The sequence below is a fragment of the Emydura macquarii genome, unplaced genomic scaffold (assembly GCF_026122565.2).
Source record: "Emydura macquarii macquarii isolate MOO-44397 ecotype Brisbane River unplaced genomic scaffold, CSIRO-AGI_Emac_v2 contig_3506, whole genome shotgun sequence".
NCBI classification, from domain to species: Eukaryota; Metazoa; Chordata; order Testudines; family Chelidae; genus Emydura; species Emydura macquarii.
The window spans coordinates 11062733-11089171 of NW_027133643.1; the positions used below are offsets into that span (position 1 = coordinate 11062733).

Sequence of the window (26439 nt, forward strand, 5' to 3'; positions counted from 1 at the left end):
TTAACCCCAAGACCCTGCTTCCTTTCTACGCATAGCTTCCACCACAGGAGTGTGTTAGGTGTTCATTGATATAGGGTGGTGCTTGTATTTATATTTTATCAGTTAACTGTGTGTTTATTGGAGCATAAGTTAGTGTTGCAATCTCTTGGCAAGACAGAGACTCTCATACAAAGCTCCTACTAACCTCAGTGAAAATTCACTGTAGGTATGGCTTGGACATAAGAATTCTGGGTAAGGCTCCTAGGAGAGGGAGGATCTTCCTGAAACTTTATATATATTGGAGACATTGGCTGCTGAGCTAGAGCCTGTGTGCTACCCACAATCCACCTGGGTCTGACTGCCTTTGAAGAAAAGTTATTGCAGGCCAGCTCATGGAGAGCATTCTCTTTCTGTGCTGGTTTTAGACAAGGAAAGCGTTGAGGTAAGTGTCTCTGGAAAGTAGTTGTAAGAGCTTGTTCCCCACCCTATGAGGACTGAAAGAACATAGCTATAAAGGTTTTACATTTATGTTGAAGGTGGGAGAAAGGAAATGGAGGTACCTTTGTAATATGTAACCTCTTGATGAACTGGAATTGGTTTATAAATGTTAATCCAGAATGGTGCAGCTTTCGTTTAGTACACTGCTACCCTTTCCTCACATTGAATTTTCCTAGGATTTAAAAGACTGCATAAGTTACTTTCCCTTTCATTCTCTTTGGTAGTAAGCCTCGTGCAGAGGGAAAACTGCCATGTCAGGCACTCAGCCTGCCAATTTGGTTGGGTTATATCTTGTTTGGTTTGTTTAGTACATAATCTTTTAAAGTTACAATAAATAGGTGACTGAAAGGCAGAAAAATAAATGCAATAAAGAGGGAAATCTGTGTCTTAAGAATTACCCTTAAATACAGTTGTGTGTTAATCTTTAAATGTTTATTTTGTCTTAAATGAGCAATAAAGGCACATAAATAATAATAATAAAATAAATCAAGACTTATGAGCTGTGGCTACTGTGCCTAAGCATTGTAACATACAAGATGCACCTACATGTTTTTTCCCCCTTAATTTCTCATCATTACACTACCACTGATGCAGCTTCACCAATTATAGTGAGAGTGGGAGTTCTAAGATAGACGACCAGAAGCTAGCTTTTTTAACTGCTATGTTAGATCTGCTCTGGGTGGAAGTGGACATGAGACATTGCTAAAAATGCAGGCAGCTGCTGGAGCCTATACTAGAGCTCTCATTGGTTGAGTGGCACTGGTGGTAGTGTAATGGTGGTAATACATTTGAATGTCAAAGTAGACAATCCTTACTGGTGTGGAGGGAACTGATGACAGAGGCCCATACAGTGTTTGAATGAGGAAACAAGGGCAATGTATAGCCTTAATTCAGATCAGAATGTACTTGGTTATGATGGTCTGGCTCTGATGTGTAACATAACTTTAGCATATACACTCTGTGTTTAATTTAACAATACGCTTTTTTAATGGTACAGTAAAGGTCATTTGGTAGAAATGACATTTTATGTAAAACAGTTTGTTGTGGAAACACCTTATGGACAGCAGTGTTGTTACATACTTCTACAGGAAATGTCTTCAAAATATACCTTACAAACCTTTGCTAGTGTCAGCCACTGCATAGCAATCACTGATTTTTTTCCCCCACATACAAATGAGAGAGTGTGTGAGAGAAATGTTCTCTTTTGGGCAACTAAAGTCTAAGGGTGAAATGCAGGCTGAAATTAACTAGAAACAACTCTTCAAATAAGAGGACTTTCAGAAATAATTTGTGCAGAAGTAAGGATAGTTTAATAGAAAAAAATCTAGGGAATATATGAGAAGGAAAACAAGGGTAACAAGAAGGGAACTAAGGAGAAGGAAACCAAAGAATCGTGGAAAGAGTGGAAAACTCAGTTTTGATGAGAGGAGCATTCCAAACAAAACCTATAATAGGCAGTCCTCTTGTATTTCTTACACGAGATGAGCCAATACTTCTAAAGCTCCTTTACTTTAATTTTATTACTGGCATTTGATTGTTCTATCAGTATCCCATGTATATGGACAAATGATATAAACTGGGCATCAACAAGTTTAAGCTTGAAATTAGATGAAGCTTTCTAACCATCAGAGGAATGAAGTTCTGGAACAACCTTCCCAGAGGAGTAGTGGGGGGCAAAAACCCTAATTGGCTTCAAGACTGAGCATGATAAGCTTATGGAGGGAATGATATGATGAGCCTGCCTATAATGGCATGTCGCTGATCTGCAACAGCTAGCAGCAAATATCTCCAGTGACTTGTGATGGGAAGGGTTCTGAGTTACTACAGAGAATTCTTTCCCAGGTGTCTGGCTGGTAGATTTTGCTCAGATACTCAGGGTTTAACTGATCGCCATATTTGGGGTCAGGAAGGAATTTTCCCCTGGGTCAAATTGGCAGAGACCCTTGGGGTTTTCACCTTCCTCTGCAGCATGGGGCATGGATCACTTGCAGGTTTAAATTAGTGTAAATGATGGATTCTCTGTATCTTGAAGTCTTTAAATCATGAATTGACTCCAGTATCTCAGCCAGAGGTTAGAGGTCTATTACAGGAATGTGTGGGTGAGGTTCTGTGGCCTGCAATGTGCATGACTGATGATCATGATGATCTGACCTTAAAGTCTATGAGTTGATGAGTACAATTATAATTTAATTTATGGGCTTGTGTTCTCAGTCTATACATGTTGTTTTGATACAGTCTGCCATTCAGGTATTCCTGTGGTTTGGTGGCAATTCTGTTACCCATAAAGTGCCATAAGTGTGCATAGCTCCTTGTACCACAGAACCCATAATCTAAGGCCTTCGCCATGTAATTAGATCTTCGTGGAAGGTCCCCTGTGTAGCACCACTGATGTCAATAGAACTCTGCTTGGGCCTAGGATCTGCCCACATTAATTGGTTTACAGGATCAGGGCCTGAATTTAGATATAGAGTAAAATTTTCTAATGCACCTAGCTGACTTTGGAGCCTAAGTCGCATTTTCAAGAGTGACATGTGAATGCAACTTAGTCACTTTTGAAATTTTTACCTATTGTACCATGGATGATAATGACAAGAATGTGGATTAGGTAGTGCTGGCCTGGCATTTTCCAGTGAAACATTTGTTTGTTGGAAAATGCCAATTCATGTAAATCAAAATGTTTTGCAGAAACAGTTTGATTTCAACAATCTTCTGCCAAACACAGGCAGCTTTCTATTAGAAACCTGCCTGGTTTCCTTCCAGCTCACCTGGTGGGCTGCTGGTGAGCCTGGGCTGCCAGAATCTGCGGTTCCTGGCTAGCCACAGACTGTCTTAGGGCTAGGGCTTCCAGCTTTCTACCATGCAGTTGAGAACCTGGAAGCTCTAGCGCAAGTCCTCCAATAACTCAAATAGAGGCACATCTTACTATTACTGTGAAGGGCTACAGAACATGCAGATCATGCAGCTCAAGTCCCATGCAGCAGCTGTGTATCTCTGAGATGGGTGCATATAAAATATATGTGCTATTCAAACATTCCGATAGAGCCTTGAGAAACAGAACTGATGTGCATGAGCGGAACTAATATTTCAATTTGGGAGGTTTTAATTTTATTTTTAATTAAAGAAATAAAGTAGTATTTTTCTAGTGTTCAAGGGGCATCCAATTGTTTGAGTAAAAAATGAAATTCTCTACAGTGCTAAATTATAGCCGAAGAAGAAAAGTGTCATGCTTTTTTATATTTTTTTAAAAGGGTGTAAAAATAAAAAAAAGATTGCTTCACTAATGACTGCTACTAGAGACCGTGTTTTTGAAATAGTCTGAAAGAGAACGCCAACCCAGTCTTGGACTCTAATTCTGTATGGTATTGAGAACAGACAGCCAGGATCTCAGCAGATTGGACTTTTACCATATAAATGATGCAGTTCAGATACCATTGAGATGAATGTGGTATTAATATAAAAGAGTTAGATTAGGTAGCGTTATTAATCCTAGTCAGGATTCTACAAACTTTCCAAAAATTATGAATCTTAACTATGCTAAATTCTTGCAGTCTAACTACACTAAACATCAAAATAACAAAATGGGAATAGATGGAATACAATCTCTCACTGTCTAATAGGTACTAGCTTCTATGCTGTAAATGCTAAGTACCTTAAACATTTAACATGGGGAAAGCTATGTGTTGTTCTCCTCTTATATTTATTAAACTAATTATTTTCACTAAGGGGAGTTCTCTTCCTCGGAGGATGGCACAGATTTTACATGCAGGGCCACTGGGTTGCCAGATTAAGGGCATCATCCAGCAAATCTTTACTCATGTGGGTAGTCCTATTGAGTTCAATGGGACTTCTTGTTTGATCTGGGGTTTCTGATTGAATAAGCATTTCCAGGGATGATTTCCAGGTACTGCTACTGAGAACTTCAGAGTCTCAAAATTTGAGTCACAAGCACCTAAGGGCAGAATTGCTGTAAGGATTCTATCTTTTGACAATGTCATCTGTCTTCTACATTATTTGCTATCCTAGGCCTTCCCTCTTAATGCTGCAGACAGTAATTTCTTTAGTGGTTTGGGCAACCCTTGGGTGCAGTAGTTTGCCACAAAAAGGGCTACTTTAAAGACCATCAATTTGGTTATTCCTTTTTTGCTCATATGTTCTCAAATAAAGATGCTGTGACACAAGGTATCCATGGAAAAAGCCTCATTAGGCCTCACTGGCTGAAACTGAAATAGGATTAGTAGCTGGAGACTCTTCAGATGGTGAATGAAAAAGCTGAGTGTACTTTAATGAGCTTCATTCACAGGGCATTGCTAGAAATGCGAGCTATCTGCTGGAACAACCAGAGAGGGCCATATCAGTGGAAACTGAGGACATAATATATGGAAAAGCTGCATTCTTTGTAAGGACTGTATTCCACAAAACACAGGCATATTAAACATCGATGTAAATTCAGTCTCATTTGGGGCCTGATCCAGTGCCCACTGAAGTCAGTGGAAAGACTCATGCTTTGGATGAAGCTGTTGGATTCGGCTCCCATTGAAGGGAACTTTTCTGTTTGCTTCAGTGGGAGCAGGATCAGGCCCTTAATGAGTAGAACAGCTTTTGGTGACTAGCCCTGTGTGTGTTGAAATATGAGACTATTTCAACAGTGCCCTCCAAAATTCACCCACTTGCTTTCGCTGTTTAAAACAGAATAATGAATAAGGACTTGAATGTAGTAATCAAAGCAACAATTAGTTCATGATGTAGGATGCAAAGTGATTTTCCTTAAAGTACACACCTTTTGTTCAACTCTCTCTTCTAAATATAGAATTTAGTCACAAACTTCAACCATAAATTTTTGTAGCCAAGGCTGGCTTTGTTCTGATTCTCAGTTCCTTATTGCATGTGTATTAGAGCTCTGAACTACATTGATGGAAGAAACAAAAACATATCTTAAACAGCTTTTAGAGCAAATTTAATTTACTATTTGAGAATACAAATGAGTTATACTTTCAGGAAAACTTTTTTGTACGTTACAGAGAGCCTAACAAAAGGGAATGAATATCCTATGTAAATACTATATTGATACATGCACTTTTTTTGTATATTTAAAGGTGAATAGAGTCCAGGGAAATATTCAGATATGAAATTAGCTAGTCTTATTTTGAGTTGCCATAGACTTTAATCAGTTTTTCTCAGGCTTCGCTCACAGCCCTCACCTCTATAAACCAGAGAGAGTGAGAGAGCAACCTGTTTATCAGCCGTTAGGATATTGGGTTAGCCATCTATCTGTTATACTAACTTATGTGCATTGTTCATGACCAGTGTTACTAGTTAAGTGTATGTGTAATATCCTATTTTAGGGCAAGATGGAAGGAAATTACATAGCATGGTTAACTAAGTTCTTCCAAATGCAGGCTTTTAACAAAAGACAAGTTGGTGTTTGGAGACGGAGAGGAATATTATTAGTTGAACTTTTACGTTCCATATTTGAGAAAGATGAGTTAAAAATCTGGGGCAAATGTTTAGTGAAATAAGAAGAAGAAAAAAAAAAGATTTGGGGTTGCATTTAATTTTACTCTGTTTAAAAAAAAATTATTTTAAAAGAACTGGAGCTGGCCCCCTATAAATTAGCATATCTATCACTTTTCTGTGCCCAACAATACAAAACACACCACTACTTTTCCACCTATGTTCATCTGTAAAAGGAGTCAGTTACAGTTCATGCACTCACTTCAGAAACCTCTGGTCTCTGGAAGCATGTATGCAATGTGATGTGTTAGCACTGTTCATAGTGGAATAACTTTTGGGCTGATAAATATTTTCTATGGATAAAATTTATTTTGTAAAGGAGTTGTTTAAGATATCTAACTTTCAACTTGTATCTCTGTTAAATTGAGTCATGTATTTCTTAGCACTGTACAGCTTAAATATATCGCTGAAGAATTGAGAGCATACATTTAATTGTATTGCCTAAAGGTTCCAACTGAGATTTGGGTGCATTGTATGAAGCACTGTATAAACACATAACACAAGAATCAAGGATCACCCGATGAAATTAATAGGCACCAGATTTAAAACAATCATAAGGAAGTATTTCTTCACCCAAAGCACAGTCAGCCTGTGGAACTTGTTGCCAGGAGATGCTGTGAAAGCCAAAACTATAACTGGGTTCAAAAAAGGATTAGATAAATTCATGATGGATAAGTCCATCAATAGCTATTGGCCAAGATGGTCAGGGATTGCAACCCCATGCTCTGGGTGTACCTCGGGGTATGTCTACGCTGCAATTAAAAACCCGTGGCTGGCCTGTGCCAACTGATTTGGGCTTGCGGGGCTTAAGCTACGAGGCTGTTTAATTGCAATGTAGATGTTCAGGCTCGAGCTGGAGCCTGAGCTCTAGGACCTTGTGAGGTGGGACGGTTCCAAAGCTCAGGCTGCAGCCCAAGCCCAAATGTCTACACTGAAAATAAAGAGCCCCTTTGCCTGAGCCCCATGAGCCTGAGTCAGCTGGAATGGGCCAGTCGTGGGTGCCTAATTGCAGTGTAGACATACCCTAAGCCTCTGACTGCCAGAGGCTGGGACTGGATGACAAGGGATGGATTGCTTGATAGTTGCCCTGTTCTGTTCATTCCCTTTGAAGCCTCTGGTACCGGCCACTGCTGAAAGACAGGATGCTGGCCTATATGGACATTGGTCTGACCCAGTATAGCTGTTCTCATGATCTAATGTAACCCATAATCTCTGCCCTGAAGAGCTTGCAGTCGACAAGACAAAGAATTGAAGGCACAGAAAGGTGAATTGACTTGCCCAAGGTCACACAGCAGGTCAGTGACAGAGGAGGGAATAGAGGCTATTTCTTATTACTCTCAGTCCCGTGTCCTAGCTACTGGAGCATGCTGCCTCTCTAGTATGTTGTTATCAATACCCATACTAATATATATATATATATATAATATGGCACCTTAGGCCATTTGTGTTCAAACGTGAATATACCATCTATCTCAGAGTTAATATTACTTGCTCAATAAATCCTGATGCTTTTAATGAGCTTTCCTAGTGTGCCGTGTTTCTCTTGTGCTACTGTTTTTGGAAATTCTGCATGATGTAGATAATGATTCTTAACTCTTATATGGCACTCCTGATCCTATAGAGACCTGAAAGGAGGACAAATATCATTCTCCTTTTCCCCTGTAACTATGATACCAAGGACCAGTCTTGGCTGCTCCTCCTGCACTCCATCGTATAAGGGAATCTCTGGGGAAAAAATTATATGGCCCTAGACCGCATTATCTATTCTTTAAGCTGTCCACGGGGCATGATGCATATCCCTGTGGCCAGGCCTCACTGAACATTCGGCCATCACCATCCTGGTCAAATCCCACCCTGTGAAAGGGCCTCTGCAGAAAAGTGGTGGAACTAATGGTGGTACTGTGGAGACAGCTGGCACCCTTTTCCCCCTATTTTTCACCATAGATGACCATGAGCTCTTTTGTTCTGTGTTTGTACAGTGCCTAGCACAATGGGATCCCTGTCCATGACTGGGGCTGCTAGGCTCTATGGTGGTTTAAAAAAAAAAAAAAAAAGGAAATAAAAATCAATAATAATAAAAGGAGAGGATCCATGCATAGAGGATGGATCCTTCTGTGGATTCACAAGTCTTAGGGCAGGGGAGGGAAGAATATGATCCCCCCCTTTTACAAAATGTGAGGGAAAAAACTGATAGAAGAATCATGTATTAAGCTTTGTCTAATATAAGTGCAACATGCCTGTAAAATCATAGGGTTAGATACTGGAAATGTAAATGCTGGGCCAGAAAAACATGTGCTGCAGATTTCAGTGGAACCAGATAAACTTGAATATAGTGAAATTCCATTTCTAATGAAGTATAAAGCAAATGTCAAATTGTTCCAGTGCACAGTGAAGTGCAAGCTACAGTTCCAGCTACAGTGAACCTCTTCTTGCAGTGAAACTGTTTAATGAAAAATGACTTAAAAGTAAGGTTCCCACTTCATTTTATAGCGGGAAAGGCTGTGTATTGGAGTATCTAGTAGACACTCTCAGTATTTACTTGTCACAGGATGAGTTAAGATTTAGTGTCTGGCTCCACCTTGATGTTCTTGGGCTACAAATGGACAGAGATAATAGAAAACAGTTCAGTACGTGCATTAGGTAACAGTCTGCTTAAACAAGGTAGATGCCCCACTTCTTTGAGTGGGGCAGCTGCTACCATGGCTATTCCACTCCAACTTGGTCTAGGCTTTTTTCAAGGACTAACATGACCATGAACACTTTCAGAAAACACTGCAAAAATTGAATAGTAGCACTTTGACCAGGGACATCAGTTTGGTATTTCTGAATAAAGAAAATGGATATGAATCCACCTTGACTGTACAGAATTTCACATCTTGCATTAGGCTGATGTAGGAATCATTCAGGATTTCTGGCTGCCTACTGGGAGGTGTCTCTCTCAGCATTGTACATATCCAGTCAAGATTAACTGAAAAACCCCTCAAAACCATGAATTTTGCTCTACTGGATATTCAGATTGGTTTCTGGTCATCATATTTCTCACATGAAGCATATAGGTAAAATTTGCTCTCTGCATTTCACTTCCTACAGTGTCAAATATTTAAATGTCTGGTAACAGTATAATGAAGGGGAAGAACTTATATAAACCTACTGCAGAATTAGTCTTGATTTTCATTCCAAATTATATGTTTGGAGACTGTCAGCTTTATTTTGTCACTTTCAGATCTGTGTGTTCTTGCATAGGTGCATCTGTGGACTAGAATCTTCTATACCTGGCAGTATAGAATTTGATGAGTAATACAATCAATAGTACATAATAAGTTATGATTGTACCAGTTGCTCACTCTCCTGGAGTGTTAAGTATAAGGTTGAAAGAAAAGTGTCTTTAACTCCTCAAATTGTGGGAATTGCTATAGAATTTCTGCATGGCATTACTGCTTTCATGACTATTGCTTTATCAGAAAACAAAATTTTTTAAAAAGTGTTTTTCTGTGTTCAAATGGTGATGAAACAACAAGTAGGGCAGGTTGTGGGGATTAACATGTACAGCAATAAGATTACTGGTTGCTTTGGTAGGCTGTGCAAACTTCATCATTGCTCAACTCTTCATTTTTTTTTTTTTACATTCTGTATGTTAAATTTAATGCTTCTAGACCACAACAAACTGACATAACTAAAATGTGAACTACCTAGGGTGTTTAAAATATAAATGCAGAGCAACATGTGACTAGTGTATTGTTCAAGGACAATCTTCTGTGCTTTACAGTGGGAAGTCCATTTATAGAAATGTCTAAAAATAAACTGGACAGAGCAAACAGAAGATAGAATTTTTTTATTTTTATTATTAACTACTAGCCTATTTGTTCTAAACCAGTCTGGGTTGGCAGTCTCTGCATCTAGATACTAATATAGGCTTCAGCACCATAGTTAATATCTGAGCATCTCACAATCTTTAATGGTTTATATTGAGACAATATCCCTGTACAGTAAGGAAATATCACCATTTTTTACAGCTGGGGAAGAGAGATTAAGTGACTTGCCTAGGGTCCCACAAGAAGTCTGTATCTGAACCAAGACCTGAACACAGGTCTTTTGAGTCCCAGTCCAGAGTACTAAACACTAGGCCTTCCTTCCTACCCTGCGTTGATCTCATCTGATGGGCTCTTGGTCTATATGAAATCAGCTTGGGTTGTCTCAGGCCAGCCAAAGGGGACACATATCCACACTACAAAATCCACCATTACAGTTGGCATGAACTAGTGATTTGTCTAGCAGTCTCAGCACAGGGGCACTTGCCCTACTCTACAACAGGGCTAAAGCACATCTTCAAGATGTGAATAAATCTTCAGTCAGCGAATAAAGTCAGGATTTCATGATCCGGGGCTAACAAATCGGCACCTTTCACAAACAAAATAAACTCTCCTCAAATTTATCGGGGAGTGGAGAGGAGGGGGAAGGGAGAAAGCCAACATTTAAAAAATGTATATGCATTCCTGCCACTATCAATTTAGTATAAACCCTGTGGCAAGAAAGTTGACATGGATAGGATGGCCAGGTGTCAGTTGTTTGAGGGTTTTTTTGTTTTTTTTTGGTCCAAGTGTCCTGGCAGTGCTAGTGCCTGCAGTTTGTTTGTGGTTTTGCAATCCTTGGCGTGGTTAGGTTAGAATGGAGTTCTCAAATTGGTGGTCATGAGCTGTCAGCCCCCATGCACGCCAGTAAGGATGGCACAGCGTGGAAGTGGGAGAGGGGGGTCGTCACACCGATATATTTTCAAAGCGGGTCCTAGCAAAAAAACAAAACAAAACAAAAAAACAACAAACTTTGAGAACCCCTGGAGATGAATGAGTGTCTCTGAGGCAGAGCTATTGCTCAATTTTTTTATTTATTTTTTTTAAATTCCTTGATTTGCTGAAAGAGAATGGGACTCAGAATAAGGAGTGGAGAAGACATGAGTAGAGAATATAAAATAATCATACAGGTGTGTGTGTGTGTGTAGATAAAATAATACATGTGTGGGGGACGGAATTTCTAAACCGCTGCCGTGAACAGGCTGGCACTGCCCCCCATCCAACCCTTCTACCAGGGGGTTAACAGGCTTCGTCAGCCTTCGGCTCAGCCAGGAGTCATGAGGCCTTTTAACGCCCGCCCTCCCCCCACGCTGAGCGGCCCGGCCCGGCTCCCCCTCAGCCCCTGCCGTGCCTGCCGCCATGCGTGCCCCTCCCTTCGCCTCTCTCGGTGCCGCGCGGCGGCGGCGGCGGGAGGCGGGGAGCTGGCCGGCCTAGGCGCCCCCTGGATTGCTTCCGGGCCCGGGCTCCGGAGAGGGGCTGGCTCCGGGCCAAGGGGAGCCGAGCCCCCAGCGCTGCTCCGAGGCGGCCGCCGGGGAGCGCTGTGCGAAGGCCGCTCCGGTGGTGTCCCCGCGCCGAGCCGGCTGCCCACGCCCAGCGGCCAGGGCCCTGCTGGGGCTACTCCTGGCAGCCCCTCTCGGCGCGTGTGGCTGCCGCCCCGCCCCGCCGCCCGGGAAGGCGAGCGAGGCCGCAGGTGATTTCCCTGCCCGTGGCCGCGGAGACGCTCCCCCCCTCCTCAGACTCGCCCATGAGCCTCCTCGGGAGCTACCGGAAAAAGCCCGGCAATGACGGCTACGAATCTTTGCAGCTGGTGGAGAGCAACGGTGACTTCGGCGGCAAGGAGCGAGCCGGCGGCGGCAAGCCAGGGGTGATCCCGGCCGTGTTGGCCGCAGCCCGGAGCCCGGCCCGGCAGCGGCAGCAGCAGCCTCGCGACGGCGGCGGCGGCAGCAGCAGCAGCACCATGGACAGCTCAGGTAAGGGGCTGTAACGTCGCCCGCGGGCCGCTGCCCGCACAAAGGGCGGGCGCGGCGTTGCGGTGTCGGGTTACAGACCCACCTTCCCGCTCCCGCCGGCGGCGGCTCAGCGGCCCCGGCCCAGCCAGGCACCGGCCGCGGGGAGGGGCCGGCCGCACCGGGTGTCCTCCCTCCCCACCGGCGTCTGTGCAGAGGAAACCTTAGCTGGCAAATGAATACACACAGCCGGCGGCTCTGCCCTGCTGCCTGGTGAAGGGCTGGCGGGACCCCTGTGGTGTTCATGGGGTGGGGCGGGGAGGAAGGGGCTGCTGACACCGTTGGATTGGTAGAAAACCTTTTTTTTTGGGGGGGTGAAACCCTAAGGAAGAAAACGTATGTTCATTTATGCTCATTCATGTATGTGTGTTCATTAGCATGCATGCATTAGCATGCAACCTGGGCATTTCCCATCTTTTCAAGGAGGGTGCTTAGGAGGGAGCTCATTATCTAAATGAGAAAGGCATTGTGCTGTTCTGTAGCTAAATATACGAAACAGGAAACCACTGTCCTGAAGATGCTGTGGTGTAAGCATGGATTAACTAAATGATGGTGGAGTCACCTTTATAAGGCACCAGGATCATGAGCCTTTATGGTAAGTGACAACAGAAGTCCTTTTGTCCAGGCTAATAGCTTTCATGAGAACAGTCACAACTTAGGTGGTTTGTGTGGTGGTCAAGTCATAGAACCAGTGCAATTTCAGAGATCTGGAAATCAGAAACAGTTCTTGATAATGTAAAATTTAAAAGCAAGTGACTACCATTGTAACTGATTTCTTTGTAATTTCCCCCAAAGAGAAGAAAAGGCTGTTGCGACAGGGAATTAAAAATAAATACATAAATAAATAAAAGAGGGGAAATCCTCAATGTAAGCTATTGATTTCTTCTGAAGTCATTTGGGAATCATTTTCTTCTAAAAACAACAGGTAGAATTTAAACAGATAAATTGTGATGTGTGCTGCATGAACTTTTTTTTTTTTTTAAGCTAAATCTTGCTGTGGGGGACGAGATGGCCCATGTGATTGGTAATAGGATTTAGAGCCCTTCACCTCTAGGTCACACATTCAAATTTTCCTGGGTCACTAGTGATTTGAACATAGTTATCTGATGGCCCTTCAGTATCTGCAGAAATGAATTGGTTTCAGTCCAGGTTTTAGTGGGTCAGGTGGTCACATCATAATGACTACCCAGAGTCTTTTCAGAGAACTATAGAGTGGAAATGTATGTTGAATAGAAGTACCATTTTAAGCTCTAGGGGTCCAATGTGATGTCTAAGCACTTTTACGGGGTGATAGAGGGAGCCACAGTTGTCTTGAATACCTATTCTGTGGATGGAGAAGTTCAGTCCCAAGGCACACTTGTTAGACTAAGTCTAACACTCTACAAGTAATGAAAAGAATTTAACTTTCAAAAATATTAAAACCTCTTCCGTGAGGAAAATAATTAATGGCATAAAAAGCACCATATAGAGAATTAGTTACATTTATGAACATGTGGGGAAAGTTCAGGTTAAATAGGTTTTTTGCAAATGAAACATCTTTCTAATTTTATAACTGCCTCTCGCTCTTAGAGAATTTAGAAATCTACTTTTAAGTTGATAGTGTGACGTCTGTGCTCAACTTCCTTGTAATATTAGTACACTCAGTATGTCAGTTGATGCTTATTCATAGGGATTTGCTAAGTTCTAGCAATGGATCTTGGAGTTGATTAGAATAATAGAAATAGAGGAACTAAGTGCTGCAGATGATGATATTTATATCTAGCCAGGTCTGGCAAATAGTTTATAGTAAATGTCAAATGGTGACCTTTGGTTAATGCTGGTTTGTATGTTACTTGAGTGTTCTTGTTGCAATTGCTCTGCTATTTGTTCAGTTTTCACTGTTTCCGCCCTCTGTAAAAACAAATGTTCATGGTGGTGGTAACAGTGTTTATTTTCTATATAAAGGTATTCATGAAATTTTCAGCCATATGAAAAGTTCTGCTGCTAAATATCAAGAGTCCCCTGTGTGATTAACTGCATAACCCCTACTATGAACCTCTAGAATCTGCATGCCCAAAATACATTGACTGATGAACTGTTTCCAGGACTTGCAAACACTTCTGCATTACATGTGTTGTATTAGATTTTAATGACTGAGAAATCTGATTAGCCTTTTTCACTACCTGCTTCTTTGAATGAGGTCTCTGCTCACCTCATCCCCAGTGAGGCCAGAAGGTGAGTGCACCACCATCCATGTGCCCTTGGGGGGAAAATTGCAAAGAGGAACCAGCCAGACACTCCACCAGATAGGGGTGAGGACCTTTGAACAAGTCAGAAGACTTTCTACAGGTTTTACTGGACTTTCTCTGCCCTGTGCTGCTTGATTTGCTGTGTGCTCCAACCCTCTCCCTCTTCTACAGTCTCTTCACCTCAGCTTCACTCCACACCTGCCTCTCTTGCCCTCTTCTTACCTGTCCTGTCCCCCTCTCACCCTTCCTTTTTATTCCATTTAGATGATCCCACTGACCTAATCGCCCTCCTCCCAAAAATCATAGAATATGTGGTTTGCTGCCTTCATATTGTTCACTCTGCTTGGGTGTTATACCTCTTCCCCCACCCTGTGTCTGTCTGGTCTAGTTAGATTGTAAGATCTTCAGGGCAAAAGCCAACTACTACTCTGCAGAGTGCCTAGCACAATAGGACCCCATTCTTGGCTGGTCTTTAGGCACTGCTGTAATTAACATGATTAATAATATCCATTTGATGAATTTCATAGGTTCTGAAAGCAACTATGTATCAGACAGTGCATCAACAACACTCTGTTTGTATGCTATTGAAATTGGCTTGTATGAGATTTCTTGATATTGACTTCTCTGCTAAAAATGAGACCATTTTTGGATTGATGGGATATTCTCAACAAGATCAGGAATACTGGATCAACTGTGATATTCTACTTAAAACTTGATGTCCATTTCTCCCACCTGGTCTGCCCAGATAAGCTTTTTATGTTGAAAAATGAGAGATTTTATCAGTTGTAGTTTACAGTAAATACATATATATATAATGTAACTAGTCTGCAGAATAAAACAAGTTTTAAGAGCTAAAACTACCCCCAGGTGTGCTTGTGTTTCCTGTTGACTTCCATTAGAAAGTTGCTCGTGAATATCAGGATAGAATTTGTTTTTAAAGCTGTACAAATATGGGTGGGTAGGTGGATGAAATAAGATAGTCCTACAAAACAAAGATAGTAAACCTAACCTTATGGTTAGACAGAAAACCTGCCTTATGAGAGGAGACTCAAAGAGCTTGGTTTGTTTAGCCTAACCAAAAGAAGGTTGAGGGGAGATATGATTACTCTCTATAAATACATCAGAGGGATAAATACCAGGGAGGGAGAGGAATTATTTAAGTTCTGCGCCAATATGGATACAAGAACTAATGGGTATAAATTAGCCATCAGGAAGTTTATACTTTAAATTAGATGCAGGTTTCTAACCATCAGAGGAGTGGAGTTCTGGAATAGCCTTCCAAGGAGAGCAGTGGGGGCAAAAAACCCAGCTGGCTTCAAAACTGAGCTTGATAAATTTATGGAGGGGATGGTATGATGGGACAGCCTAGTTTGGCAACTGACTGATCTTTGACTACTGGTGGTAGATATGCCAATGGCCTGTGAAGGGATGTTAGATGGGGTAGGTTCTGAGGTGTTACAGTGAATTCTTTCTTGTGTATCTGGCTGGTGAGTCTTACCCACAAGCTCAAGGTTTAGCTGATCGCCATATTTGGGGTCAGGAAGGAATTTTCTCCCAGGGCAGATTGGCAGAGGTTCTGTGGGTTTTTTACCTTCTTCTGTAGCATGGGGCATGGCTCACTTGCTGGTGGATTTTCTGTACCTTAAAGTCTTTAAACCATGATTTGAGGACTTTAAGAACTCAGTCATAGGTTAGAGGTTTATTACAGGAGTGGGTGGGTGAGGTTCTGTGGCCTGCATTGTGCAGGAGGTCAGAGTAGATAGTCATATTGGTCCCTTTGGACCTTGGAGTCTCAGTTTAACCTACTAAAACTTATCAAAGAGTAGCACGCAGCAAAAGTGTCATGATAATCTCCTTTCTTGGTAACATTTATAAAACAACCAGTTGTGAGATGGTGCAGTCTAGTATCACAAGATGGCTAGTGTCAGAATGGGCCAGGGTAGCCAGTAGCCAATCCCAGACATCTCAGTGCTGCAAGAAGTGATGTTGGTGATTCAGTGGGTAATAGTTTTCTCTCTAACGCAATGCCTTATCGCGGTGTTAAGGAAAATTGTGCTGGGCTTTCTTTTGGATGAGGAAAAAGTGATTCCTGATTTATTTTTATATATGGATTATGTATTGTATATTCAGAATATGTAATATATAATCCATGAGGGGTCTATTGGTCACATAACTCATTTATTTTCTACCCATAAGACATTCCCCTGGCTTTTTAACAGGATACAACATATTTTACTTCTCATCTTAAATTATGTTTTGTGTTAATGGTGGTGTTACTCTGGAACAGTTGCTATATTTCTATCACATAGCTGGCTGTATTTGGGTGAAGTGATCCCATGGTGTAGCTTTAAGTTGTCAGGCATTTTGGAACTGTTCAAAATACAAGATGCCAAGAATGCAATGACTTGGCATATTTGGTTGAAAGAGTTGTTACTGCACCTCTGACCCTCATGTCTTTGGGCGCAGTTAAAGAAGTTTCCAGGTCAAATAGTAACCTCTCTTATTAAGCCAGTCTTACACCTGTGACTGAGGAGAAATCATTGCTGCTCTCCTGCAGGTGTTCCAATGGGGGAAAAGCAGCTTTAAAAATCTGTCTGGAGCTCGGTTGGAGTCTTATTGATGGAGGTTTAATGAGCACATTTTCCAGCTGAGCTAATCTGGATCCCTCTTAGGCAAGCTACACCCGCTTTTGGAACTGCACTCGCTGGCCTGGGCACTTAGTATAGCAGGTTTTGCAGGTAGCCTGTGCCACTTGCACTCCTGGTGGACTCGCCCGCTAGGGTGGGAGTCTGGGTTCCTCTGGCCATGAAGTGAACTGGGCCCATAGTTTTGATGCTGTTATGTTGCTGGTAGTGTTTCTTAGTGTTACATTTAAGAATGCTTTTCACTGTATCAGTAGTACATTAATGAAGTGCCAGTTACACAAGTAAAACCAGGCAGAGAAAATAGTGACAGAAACTAGAGTCAGAACCTTGAGTTGGCTATATGGTTCTAACGTGTAAACCAACACTTTATGACATAGATGGGTTTGATCAAACTCTGGCATTAACTTGAACTGGTTTTTTAGGTTGCCAGTTATAATATAATGTCTTCTCAAGTCATGTGAGATTAAAGGGAATTGTTTGTGCATAGAAGGGGGAGTAATGCCCAGCCACTGATGGTGTGAAATACAGAAAGATGTACAAAATATATTCTCTTTATTCCAGGTGGGCACTGTATGTTACTTCTGTTCTGTGAGGGAAATGCTGTTTAAGATCCGCATTTTGACAACATTAAGTTTTTTAGCTTCATTACTCTAGAAGCATAGAGAAGTGAACCTGTAGATTCATGTAATTAGGGAAATGAGGGTAGTGAGGGATCATGTTGAAGGCAAAACATTGAGAATTCTGGATCAGAACCTCAGCTGGTGTAGTAAAGTCAGTGCAGTTGTGCTAATTTATACCAGCTGAGAATCTGGCCCTCTAGCTAAAAATAAAACAAAACAGAAAAATACTAGATCTTTTTTTGGATGGTACTTCAAGATTAAAAGTAGGTCTAAACATAGACTTGCAATCCTGTAAATAACTCATTGCAATAAAAATAACCAAGCACTTTTTAGGTTATATTCTAACTTTCCAGGTACTTATGCAGGTAATATGAAAGAATAAACTTTTTTTTTTTTTTTAATTTGAAGGATAAGGTTAACTAAACATTTGGACTGTTTTGGCATATCTGGGGGGAAAAAAGCACTTTCAGGCATACAGATATGTTATGTGGGGATATTCAGATCAAAACACTAATGGAATAAGTCATGTTTTGATCTGAACATCCCCTTCCATTGATTCTGTAACATGTAAATGTGTTCAGCCCAAGCCCTGCAGCATTGTGTTAACACATGAAAACAAGAGGGGACCTGACTGGTCTGTATCCATTGTCCAAGCTAAGTGAAATGGAGAAAGTTCCTGTTTGAATAATTTAAGACGTTGGTAATACAAGTTAGCAAATTTGTTTTATTTAAATAATTTGAACTTTGTTTCTCTCTGACATGACATAAGGTGTGAAAGTTTAACATTCTGGTTCAAATTGCTATTCCGTTGACATCACTTTTTGCAGATGATTAAGTAGGAATGCACAGGTATAGATGGGGACAGAATTTGACCCACAGTAATGCTACACATTTACAGATAGGATTCATGGATTTGGCTCATTGTTTTTGTTCTCAGTCCCTATATTACAGATAGGGCTTGTATCATTGCATTAAGATTGATCAACACTTTCCATTTTAAGACCCTGTTTTCAGTTGCTTATAACTTTGCCAGACTTTAATCACTTCAGCTGAAACTGTCCATGCTGCGTGTCTCCATTTTTTCAAGAAAATTTAAGGCAAAATGGTCTAGTTATTGCCAAAAACAAGGTTAGGGAAGAAAATATTGTTTTGCCCATATTTAAAAAAAATATATCTTGAGACATTTTCTTTGAACAGCTCTACCTTCCCCATGCTTGGAGCAGGCACTTGAAATATGGTTTGCCTTTGTGTCAGGGATGTGCCTTTTGTTGTCCATGCAAAAATCTGCCCAAATTTGGCCAATTTATAAATCTTTTTTTGGGGAAAAAATCTGTTTGCACATGATCCATAGAGAGTTGCCAGCGCTAAAAGATTCTATGCTCGCTGAGCATGCTCCAGCCCCTCACTGTTCCTAGGGCTGACCAGACAGTGCATGCACCAGTGAGAAATATATGTGATCCTGTAACTAAAAACTATCATAACATGTATTTACAAGGGGGACAAATGAAAGCTGAACGGGCAACCTTCATTCTGGCATTTCCTAATTTTTGAGTGCTTGACTTTGCAACCTTAATAATATTTTTTTAACATAAGGGGGTGTGTATGTGCGTATGACATACTACATAGTGTATGTTAAAGACTAATTCTATATCAGTATACCTCCTTAGCTACTGTTAATGTGAGTTTTATGTTATTATATCACAGTGAAGTCTAGAGACTCCAACTAAGATCTGGACCCATAGTGCTAGGTTCTGTAAAAACATGTAGTATGAGAGTTCCTGCCATGAGATTACAGTTTAAGCAGACAAGACAGACAGGAGGGAGAGGGAATAGATGCATAAAGAAGTGACTTGGACGAGCATTAAAGCCTCCTGAGTCTGTCGAATGCTCCATCCATTGGCCCACACTGCCTATCAGATATACTTTGAGTGGAAAATCATCCCAGACTACCACACTACAAGACTTCTATATGTAATTTTAATAGGCACACTGCTTAACTTTGTTCAAGATTAATCTGAATGAACAACCCCCAGAGAGGAATTTAGAACGAGGACAAAAAGGCAAAATTAGCAATGGAAGATTTGAGCAAAAGTGGAAAGAGGCAGAAAATATAAAACAAATACAGAAAAAATAATACTTGATATGGAATACGGAGAAGAGTTTATGGATGTCTGAAAGTGGTTAGAGAATGAGGAACAGGCTGTGGAGAAGTAAAATGAGTTTCTTGCTTCTACTGTGACATGTAATAATGCTCTCACACTATTAAGCTGAATGCTGAAAGAAAATGCGTGTTTGGTAAACTAAAAAATACAAAAGTAACATCAAGAACACAATTAACAAAACTAATGAAATTGCTCTTCAGATTGGGCTTTGTGCAGTGTTCTTAAATTATGTGTAATCTGAAAATTATTTAAAATACATTGGAAGGGTCAGGATTTCTTTAACTGTTTTACATCTGTATGTCCACAAATCAAAACCTTTTGTGTTGGTGGTGCTTACCCTTGACTGAGTCAGGAGAGAGACATCTCCATATCACTGGCAATGAGATAGAGCATCCTTCAGACAATGTCTGCTTTGTTTTGTGTGTCTGCATTTTTAAAAGAGAAGGTTCCATTTCATAAGCCTCTTTGTTTTGAACCTAGAATAGCATGGCCTGATTATTCTTGCATGTGATGTTGAAATAGCTTTACATGCTATTTTTCTCAGTTTTAGTTTTAGTGTATGCTTTAAAAACAAGTTTCATGGCTTCAACAAGTTTCAACATTTAATCACTTTGACTACCAATACATTTTGCTCACCATAATATAAATTTTACAAGCAAGGAAAAACTCTTTCACTTGTTATAAATAAATTTGACTGACCGATGGGGGGGAAATTGTTCACAATGCAGACGTTTTGTTCAGGTCACTTGTAACATTGGAGTATTTTTTTCTCTCACTCTCTTAAACTATATCTGCTTATTGTTAAAGAATATTGTTTAGACAATGAGGCAAACTTCTAAAGTTCTCAAGGAATAGCAGTAATATTTTCTAGGGTTCTCAAAATTTTCATGAAGTTTACATGTGGGCAGTCTGATTATAAAGCGTTAGGACTTTATTCATAAAAATTACTTATTTAGTTATTCTGTGTTTGGTTTTATAAATTTATGTACAAATGTGAGGATTATCCATGGAATTTATAGTGCTGTATGCTTACATAAGATGGGGGGAAACTTGAAGTTGAGAGAAATTTAACAAAAATTGCATGTGGAAATTAACTAGAATACTAACACATAGCTCTTTTCATCAGTAGATCTGCAAGTGCCTTACAAAGAAGAGCAGGATCATTATCCCCATTTTACAGGTGGGGAAATGGAGGCACAGAGAGGGAAAATGACTGGCAAAGGTCATCCACTAGATCACTAGCACTTCCAGTATTAGAACCCATGTCTCCTGATTCCCAGTACAGGGCTCTAGCCACTAGGATATACTGTTTAGGATGGCACATGGACTGTCTGTATATTAGCAGTAACTGCATAATAAATAGAACTTGTTCCTGCAAGTACAGAAGATTTATATGGGAGTCTCTATTACAGTGCATTATCCTGCATGAAAAGAACCTGCAACAATGGTCAGTACCTTTCAGTTTGTACATCCACTATGGCCAATACTCCTTCAACTTTTTATGCACAGAATAATGTGATACTGTATTCAAGGGATCTGTTTTAGGTACTTATATAGCCCCTATTACCCTAATATCTAAGTGCCTCACAATCTTTTAATGTGTTCATCTGCACCACCTTGTTCTCCCTATCAGGCTGTCAGGATCCTGTTTTCCCTTTCAGGCTGTCACTCATACCCCTACAGGAGGGAAGAAGGCCCAACAACTTTCCAAAGGGACCTACATTATTGGCAAAAGTAGACTGTCCAGAAACTCACTTTTGCAGTCATTGAGACCATTTAGGACCTATATAAGGTTCTGAGGCAGTTTCTACTTGATGTGCACAGAACTCTAGATAAAAGTTGTTGCCAAAACATGATGCCACTTATTTCATGGGCATTACAAGCTTAGTAAAATCAGTATTTGGACAAAATATTTAAATTGATGTCAATGCTAGGGATGAGTGTGCAAATCGCTGTCAATCTTGCATTATTTGAGTGAGCAACATTCCTGGAGGTTGGGGAATTCCTGTCTTTGTTTTTTTTTAAGAACAGGTTAAACCAACAGGACTGCTCTAGGCATACTTAATCCTGCCTCAGGGAGATGGACCTGAGGCCCCTTCCAGCCTTGCATTCTGTAAACTCTAGATAATTCATACAGAACGTAAAAAAATTCCTCTTGTTTGAAAATAAGAGATGGAAGAATCTTCCTTTTTGGGGAGAAATTATACAAATAGGAACTGTAAAATGTGTGGGGTGTGTGCAAGAGGAGATAAGCTTGGCAAACGTCCTGGAAAGGTATATCTGCACTTGTGGCTGTACACTGTTCCATGTGCATGGATTTGTCATAATGTCCCTATTGTCTGTATCTGAACCCATGAAGCACGTTCTTGAATGAAAGTGCACAGCACGAAAGCTAGCATGCATAAGGGGTGTGGGTATGTACATGCTTCTGCTGTGGTGCAGTGTGGATGGGGCAAAAGGTGTGTGCCAGGTCATGGGTATCAATGGTCCTCCAGAGCTATTCCCACAATGCACTGATCCCTTTACTGTCTGATCCCAGGTTCCTCCATTGCCAGGAGTAGTAGTAACCTGCACTGAGCACTTCAGATCAGTTCTCCCCTGAACTCTATTGATCAGACAGGCAATATTGGATCATGTTCCAAGACCTGCCTCTGGTCTTTGGAGCACACCTGGGTTCTGATAATGTGTGCTCAGAGTACACCGTCCTCCACAGCTTTGCTCGGATCAGCAGGAACGCACTTCTCTAATGGGACTTTTCAGGAAGGCTGGAGGAAGCAGGATTCACTAGACTCCATCCCATTGCTGGGAGCACATGAAGCACCTGAGGCTCTTGTAGTGGAGGATGAAGGACTCAACAATCACTCCAGGAGGGGACCTTGCACATGTTCATGCTACAGTGCTCTGGACCGGGCATCCTCCAGGACTGCAGATATGGAGCCTGAACTGACTCAAGACCCTCTCCTCATCCCCACTGGTCTTACTGTATGATCAGAGGCCTCTAAGAGGCACAGTAAGGAGGCAGCGGGGTCCCCAGAAGAAACCTCAGGAGATCTGGGGGAAAAGGAGCTTGTGATTCTGCACTTCTACCAGGTCAGCTGAGGAAGCCCCCCTGAGGAGCACCCCGAGCCTCTGCAGGAACCAGCACCTGAGGCTGGTAAGTTATAATGCACCCCTGCACTCCCTGGAACTACTCCCCTGTTCTGGTAATACGTGCCTGATGCTGCTCCCTGCCCCAGCTCCGCCTGACGTGGTCCTAAGGCAAAACGAGGCTGTAAATCAATGATTTGATTGGAATCCCATGAACCACAGTAAATCACTTAGTGGAAGCTATAACAGATTACTAAGGAACAGTCACTGTGTCCGTGTCTGTGCAGTTCTTGGTTGGCACTCTGACAGCAATAGTTCCTGGGCAGCACTGACTAAGGAAAGGGGAGGCAGGATGGAAATGGGTTCTGAAAGGCCCCTGGTAGGGAAAGAACAGTTTCATGATGCTTATGGTTGTGCAAACCCAACACCACCACCTCTTCTCCTGTTCTTTTTTCTCTTTATGAATAGGAGCTGCATAAAGTGGGGTCTTGCTTGTGTGTGGGGCTGCCTAGGTCTGAGAAGGGAAAGGGAAACATTTGGTTGTCCAAGGAACATCAGAGCAGTCCATTCCCCCTGTGACCATTTCAAATGGTTATTGCTATTCCCAGTCCCCGGTGTCTGTCTTGTCCCTGCGCTGAGCCACTCTGCAGAAGAGGGGGATGTGAGGGTGTGTTAAGCATCCCCTCCAGTGGTTGCACAAACACAAGGCCGTGTCCGTTAGCAGTGAAGAGCCGACTGGCTTGCAGTGTTCATGCAAAAGTTCTGGGAAGAAAATACACTTGCAGTCTGACTGTTTCCCTGTCCCTTTCAGTGTGGTGTGCTGGACTTGGGCTGAACTTTGTGGCAAGGCAGGGGGTTAGGTTGATGTTTTTCTGTGATTCTCTGTCCCTCTTCCATGGGAATGCTACCTGCTTGTTTAGAATACAGTCAGTTTCCTCTCAGATTGTCTCCTAGTCCTGTAACATAATTCAGCAAATTTTTGGTATAGCAGAAATTCAAGCGGGCTCTTCCAATTTAACTATAGGGCAAATGGGCCTGGTGTACCTTCGTAGCTCACCAAACCCCTCCACTCAGCAATACGTAGAGGAATGAGCATCAGCAGAAACACCTCTCTGGCAGAGGGGCTGGGTGTGCTCCACAGCAGTGGAAAGCCACTTCTCTTTCATTCTGGTTCCTTGAACACTGCTCTGTTCTCCAAATGATGGCCAGCCTTTAAAGATAAAATAGGTAACCAGTAATGTAATTCCTGAAAGGAATCAAACCCCTCTTCAACTGTTCCCTTTTTTCACTGTGAACAGTGGAAGATTTTAATAATGGTACTGCAGGTATCTTACCACTTTCCCTTCTGCTTTTTTGTCATGGGCTGCAAAAATAGTCTGAAGGAAGGTGGCTGCTAGTTGCATTCCTGGGATCCTAAAAAGTCTCAAGATTGTAGCCATCAGCAGCACTGTTATGTTATGTGGTGGGATTTCTTAGGTTCCTTCAAAGGAGAAATGAAATATAACACTTGTCAGGACATTCCACCTCTACCAAGGCAGGAGCAGCACGGCAGAGATAGTAGATGCAAATGGAGGAGGACTCTGGAGGACTTGTGCATTGGTGTTGACAGGAGGAGTCAGGAGCAGTTCAAATTCCTTGGGACCAGGGAGCATTGGGCTCTTAGACAGGAGGAGGCACCGATGATATGGTTCATGGAGCAGAGTATGCCCAGATGGAATGGGACCACCAGACATGCAGTCACTGGTACAACTCGGGGCCTGCCTACCCACTCCCATGGCCTCTGCTACTTTCCAAGAACAAGAGGCAGCTCCTCCTCCTGCTGCTACTCTTCCTCTAGATACCACCAAGAAAGATCCCATCACCCTCTCTGCTGGGGAGCAGCATGCTGGACACCCAGCATGTCCTCTGCTAGGGTGACCAGATGTCCCGATTTTATAGGGACAGTCCCGATATTCAGGGCTTTTTCTTATGTAGGCGCCTATTGCCCTCCACCCTGTCCCGATTTCTCACACTTGCTATTTGGTCCTGCTATCCTCTGCTGGCACCCAAGCCCATCTCCAGGGAAGCCCCACCACCGACGTACGCAGGAAGGGAATGAGGAGCCTGATCCAGTCTTTGTAGCTCAGCCTGTGTGTGGCCCCCAAACCACACACAGGAGACAGCCCGGTTTGTGCCCATGCACGATACTCTGCACCCGTTCCCTCTACCCCCAATCATGGCATGAGTTGGTGTGGTGCAACGGTAAGGCTGCTTCCCAAGAGCCCAGTGGGCCTGGGTTCAAGACCAGCGTTCAAGATCAGGGTTTGAGACCAGGTCCTGAGAGATCTGCCAGGTGGTAAAATGTAATAATGATATTGACCTCCTTTGTAAAGAAAGGTCTTTTGGATCTACACAGGAGAGATAATACAGGACTGGAAAAGGACAAATATAGTACCTATCTATAAAAAGGAGAATAAAGACAACCCAGGCAATTATAGACCAGGCAGCTGAACATTGGTACCCAGAAAGATAATGGAGCAAATAATCAGACAATCAATTTGTAAGCACCTAGAAGAAAATAAGGTCAAACATGGCTTTGTCAAGAATAAATCATGTCAAACCAACCTAATATTCTTCTCTGACGGAATAACAAGCCTTGTAGATAGAGGGGAAGCAGTAGGTGTGATATATCTCGACTTGAGTAAGGCTTTTGATACTGTCTCACATGACCTTCTCATAAACAAACTAGAGAAATATAGTGTAGACTAACCTAGTGTAAGGTGGTGTGTAACTGGTTGCAAAAGCATACTCAGAGTAGTTATCAATGTTTCACAATCAAGCTGGAAGGGCATATCAAGTGGGATCCTGCAGGGATCTGTCCTGGGTCTCATTCTATTCAGTATCTTCATAAATTATTTGGATAGTGGTATAGAGCATACACTTATAAAGTTCCCAGATTATACCAATCTGGGAGGGTTTGCAAACACTTCAGAGGACAGAAATAGAATTCAAAACAACTTTGACAAACTGGAGAAATGGTCTGAAATAAATAGGATGGAATTCAATATGAACAAATGCAAAATACTCCACTTAAGAAGGAATAATAAATTGCACAAATACAAAATGGGAAATGACTGCTTAGGAAGGAGTACTGCAGAAAGGGATCTGGTGATTATAGTGGTGTGTGAGAAAGACGTGGACAAATTGGAGAAAGTCCACTAGAGAGCAACACAAATGATTAAAGATCTAGAAAACATGACCTATGAGGAAAGACTGAAAAAAAAAATTGGCTATGTTTAGTCTGGAAAAGAAAAAACTGAGGGGGACATAAATCTTCAAGCACGTGAAAGATTTATAAAGAAGAGGGTGACAAACTGCACTCTGAGAACAGAATAAGAAGTAATGGACTTAAATTGCAGCAAGGGAGATTTAGGTTGGACATTAGGAAAAGCTTCAAAACTGTAAGGGTAATAACCTAGTGAGGTTAGGGGATCTCCATAATTAGAGGTTTTTAGGAAGAGGTTACCTGTCAGGGATGGTATAGATAACTTTGAGTCCTGCCTCAGTGCAGGGGGCTAGACTAGATGACTCACTGAGGTTCCTTGCAGTCCTGCATTTCTATGATTCTAGGATAAGTGCTATGAACAAAAGTATCAGAAAACATTGTGAGGAAGGAATGTGTGAAGCCCCTCCCATAACCTTACAGAATTATTTTCAAATTACTTTAATAATGCATATGTGTTCCCCATAAAGCACCCTGAGACATAGCTGTCAACATAAAACTAAAACATTGCTTAATGATGGAATTAAAGTGCATATACACTCTCAACAGTGCAAAACCACCGCTACAGGTGTTAACTTTGCGGGCCCCCAACC

General features: G+C 41.8%; 1 protein-coding gene across 3 annotated transcripts in view; it reads left to right on the forward strand.

Moving 5' to 3' along the window:
- Positions 1 to 312: 312 nt before the first annotated feature.
- DNAJC6 (DnaJ heat shock protein family (Hsp40) member C6) overlaps positions 313 to 26439 on the forward strand; it is a 72251-nt gene continuing 46124 nt past the window's right edge. For 2 of the 3 annotated variants that reach the window (XM_067535527.1, XM_067535528.1), the window contains exon 1: positions 11581 to 11806. In XM_067535527.1, the coding sequence (XP_067391628.1) occupies positions 11581 to 11806 (226 nt within the window). Of the gene's footprint in view, positions 422 to 11580; positions 11807 to 26439 lie in introns of those variants that run through there. The other variant, XM_067535530.1, reaches the window with a different exon arrangement.